This window comes from Cupressus sempervirens, chromosome 10 (genome assembly GCF_028749045.1).
Source record: "Cupressus sempervirens isolate cs-2001-9-10 chromosome 10, ASM2874904v1, whole genome shotgun sequence".
Lineage (NCBI taxonomy): Eukaryota > Viridiplantae > Streptophyta > Pinopsida > Cupressales > Cupressaceae > Cupressus > Cupressus sempervirens.
This window is the reverse complement of record NC_143127.1, coordinates 354,901,540-354,906,014: the sequence shown is the minus strand read 5'-3', so window position 1 is coordinate 354,906,014 and position 4,475 is coordinate 354,901,540. Positions and strand designations below refer to the sequence as shown.

Below are 4,475 nucleotides of genomic sequence, written 5' to 3'. Positions count from 1 at the left end.
GTGTGCAACCAGAATCAATTATCCATTCATCCTTAAAAGAACTATTTGCTTTAAGTGCTACACAAAAGGCATTCCTCTTTGAATCAAATGATTTTGTAAACTTGTTCTTTTCTGAATCATTAATCCTTTTGTAACATTCATTAGATTTATGTCCTTGCTTACCACAGTAATGACATTTCCACTTACTTCTATTTTGATTCCTATTATGAATTATTATTATCTCCATACTTCCAATTCTTTCCATTAGATCTATTATCTTGTGTCCTTTGATGATATTATTTTCCTTTTATTACAAATGCTTGAGATTCACAATCAACAACAGAGGATTCTCTTTCTTTTATTTGACGTTTTTCTTCTTGAATCAACTTTGCACACAACTCATCAGGTTTGATTCCTTTTAATTTATCAGCAGTATCAAGTCCCCTTATAAAAGATTGATAAGAGCTCGGAAGACTTTGTAAAATTATTTGCACAAAATCTTTATCATCTATGCTCTTTCCAAGAGAAGCCAATTCATTTTTCTTTTCTTTTAATTTACTTAAATGAGTCACTACTTCTTGTGAGCCTTTTAATTTTAGATTATATAACTCTGTGGTAAGAGATATAATCCATACATCACCTGAATTTTGATACAAATTTTTCAGAATCTTCCATATTTGCACTCCACTTCTTTCATTTCGAACTTCTGGAAATACTTTTTCTGAAAGTGTTAACTTTATCAAAGCTGCTGCCTTCTTGTCTCTCCTATCCCAATCATCACATTCTTTTCCAGCACCTGTTGGTCTCTGCTCACTACCATTAGCAATATCATAACAGTTTTGTAGAGTTAGAGACAATTCAATTTGTGAAACCCAATCATAGTAATTCTTTCCATTCAATTTAATTGATGGTAGAGGAACACCAAGAGAATCCATTAATCAACTTCTCTCCTTTTTGGATGAGAAAGAAAAAAAATTAGAATTTTCAGCACTGTAAAGATAACCAGTTAAAGAAATTCTCACCAAATTTGTATAGTAATTGCTTTACCAAAAAAAAATGCTGCTCAATGAGATTTATGCCTGCTGCAAACAACTGAAATTCTGCACAAAGACAAGCTAGCACTGCCCAAGAATCACAAATGCTCTGATACCATATTGAAAAATAGGAAATCTGATATCTACTCAGAACTGATATATCAGCAGCAATACAAGTACTATACAATGAGAAAGATATCAGAAATAAACACCCTTACAATGAGACTGAAAAGAATAGCATATTATTATTCACTCATCTGATTGATTACAAACCAATGCAATGGCCTCTATTTATAGAGAGCCTATGATAGGAGGGAATTAATAAAAGATGTTTCTAGAGGATAAGGAGATAATGTTGTATGATCTATTCTGAAGGACAGCATCCATATCCATTTAGCAAGAAAATCTACAGCGGTTATAACAGATGTGGATCCACATGATTTTTTTTTTTTTTTTTTTTTTTTTTTGACTATTTCTAACAATTCTCTATCACAAATGGCAGTTGAATTTAAATATAATTACAAAGAGGCTGCGTAATTGGACACTCCTTAGAACGCTCCAAACCTTCATCAACATAAATAATGAATAAACAAAACTGCATAATTATAATAAAAACACAAACCGCAGAGACTACCATAACAGTCGCGCATGATTTCTTATTTGAGAAATTATAAATAAGAAGAAGCTGGAAGTGGACATGAAAATAAACAATGAACGTATTCATTGTAACACATGAAGGATGATGATATATTCAGCTATATTTATCACCTGAATCCTTTTCCCCTTTTCATTTCTGCTTTAACCATCAAACTGGTTTATATTTTCTTTTACGTTTTTATGCCCTGAATTATAATGCCCTGTAGATTCTATCACTGTGGCTTTTTCCAAACACCATTTTACACTTCTTCAGTTTAAACAAAAGATAAATAAAACTGCAAAATTTTAAAGGAAGGGAAAACCTTAACGATTTCCATACAATCACGTATGAGATTAGATCGCAAAAAGAGTACTTATCTAAAAGCCCACAAAACAATCAAAGATGGAAGCGAGATTCAATATATTTAAATCGGGAAAACCGATAATGAAAACAAACCTGACTACACACACAACATTACAACAATCCGCTATGATTTTACTGTAATAAGTCATTTTGTCCAAAGTTTGATATTTTTCCAACGAGACTCCGTGCAAGATGAAGCGTTATTATTAGTGTAAACTCCACACTTAAAATAATGGTCTGCATGACCCCTGTCATCCGCCACCACTTTCTCTGTCCCATTGACGAACACATTTATTTTCCCTTCGTCTGCATTGTGGATAACGTTCAGATGAATCCAACGATCATAAATATTAGCCACCACCACCTGGTCATTGTAACGCGTAAGATTTCCGTGCTTAGCCAGCAGCATTAACGACGTTGCATGTTCAACACCGCCGAAAACTTGCATGACACAAACTCCCGTCGTTCCGTGCGGTACATAGACGTCCCCTTCGAACTGCCACACCCCTGTTGTATAGTCATATCCCTGCATCATAATTATATCTCTCAAATTAAACAAACACATAATTTCTTGCAGCGGATTATACAAAATTCTAGAAAAGAGTGACTTATAAACCTATTAACCTTAATGCGGATTTCTGTCCTGGTTCTGGTCATGCTTTTAAGAGAGTGGGGTTTGTCATCCTTGTAAACCCACATGGAATGGACGCCATCAATGAAGCTGTAGCGTTCAGACACCTCCTTATCATATGGTTTTTGTATCATAAAATTTGTTGCATTGAGAACCACTTCGGTAAAGCCTTGTGTTGGTGAGCAACTTGGATCCGCATAAACACTTGCAATCCAAACCAAAATATAACCCAAAATCGCTAACATCCTCGCCATTAATAATTCTGCTGATGGAGATCAAATGTCTCTCTACTGCACGCAACCCTCTCAGAATTTATTGTGACAAAAATGACAAAAATTACAGATTAAATCTAAATTGGCTATTTTTCTATGGTCTCAAATACTCTTTGATACCGTCAAACGGCCGACTGCCATATAAAAATAGGGAAGAAATCTCCTGTAAGGAAGAAGACATTGGACAGTCACGGGATGCATAGTCTCATTAGTTTGTTGAGATATCTGAGATCATTCTTGTAATCAAAGCAATTATTTTAGCTCATTTTCTTCAAATCAGCTGTATTCATAATTATATCCGGTCTGGTCCTTTGGAGTAGTTCTATGAGTTGTCTATTTCTCCTCATTTATATTTAATTTGAGGATGATCTTAATGGATACTGATCAACGCGAGTTGTTGAAAAATACATTTTATTAAAATAAAAAGAGATGGACAGAAATAAATCAAATCGTAATGGTGGTCCCTATCACAACAATGCGCTTGAGTAATAAATTCATAGAATTTGGATTACTAGTTTGAAGTTTTCCTACTGTGACATCAGTTTGTTCAATCATTGTTCTCTCTGTACTTAAAAGACGAAACCTGGTCTGAACTCCCTAAGACAATCCGCATGGCAATCATCGAAATAAAAGATTTAACATTAAAGAAATAGTTGCCTAGCTTAAAACAATTTTAAAAATAAAAATTGTCCTATTATTAAGCAACGTGGTCTGTAAGATAATGACAACTACGTATTATATAATTTTTTTAAACACTTATAAGTCTCTAATGAATATTTTTTCCTATTGTTAAAAAGTACTTTTGTTATTATACATTATGTATAAATTGACATATCTATATTTACATCTACACCCATACCTATATATAATTTGACATATGTATTTATATACATCTACATGTATATGTGCATCTACATATACATATACATACATAAATAGATGTATACATATATGTACATGCATGCATGTGTATGTGTGACACATGCATGTCTATTTTTATTTATATCTGCATTCAACAACTTTTATAAATATTTTTATTATTTTATAAGAATGTGATATATACAATCTATAAAGAAACAAATTGTTTATCTTATATCAATTCTTGTTTTGAATGACTTGACCATTATAGAAAGATTGAATTAAACTAATTATGTATAGTTTTTTGAACTCACACATTTTTCATAAGATTTAGCTACTATGTCAACCCATCGTGTTTAACAACAAATATATTGAATGAAAATCACTTTACTATATTATAGAATTTGGTTTAAAATTGGAAGCTGAAATTTAACATACACCAATATCAATCAAAAGGATAAAGAAGCCACTAAATGTGAATTGTTGGCAAAGGCCCCCATATGTCGAAGCCTAAGATCATAATTTAAATTTTACAAAAACTAGAGAGATACTCATTATTTGATATTTTTATAGCTAAATATAATACTTTTTGTTTAGATACCACTTTTCACTCTATTTTCATAGATTTTGAACATTTCTTGAAGGAAATAATGGAAATATTAAATTCAAAAGAGAAAATTATGCAAAAATTTAATGATTTT

General features: G+C 32.0%; 1 protein-coding gene across 1 annotated transcript; it reads right to left on the bottom strand.

The window, feature by feature from the left end:
* Positions 1-2,158: 2,158 nt before the first annotated feature.
* Positions 2,159-2,898, bottom strand: LOC149534060 (citrate-binding protein-like). Its single transcript, XM_089805968.1, has 2 exons — positions 2,638-2,898; positions 2,159-2,539 (listed from the first exon to the last, which is right to left on the bottom strand). Exons 1-2 carry the CDS (start codon positions 2,896-2,898, stop codon positions 2,159-2,161), a joined length of 642 nt encoding a protein of 213 aa, XP_089662094.1.
* Positions 2,899-4,475: the final 1,577 nt, after the last annotated feature.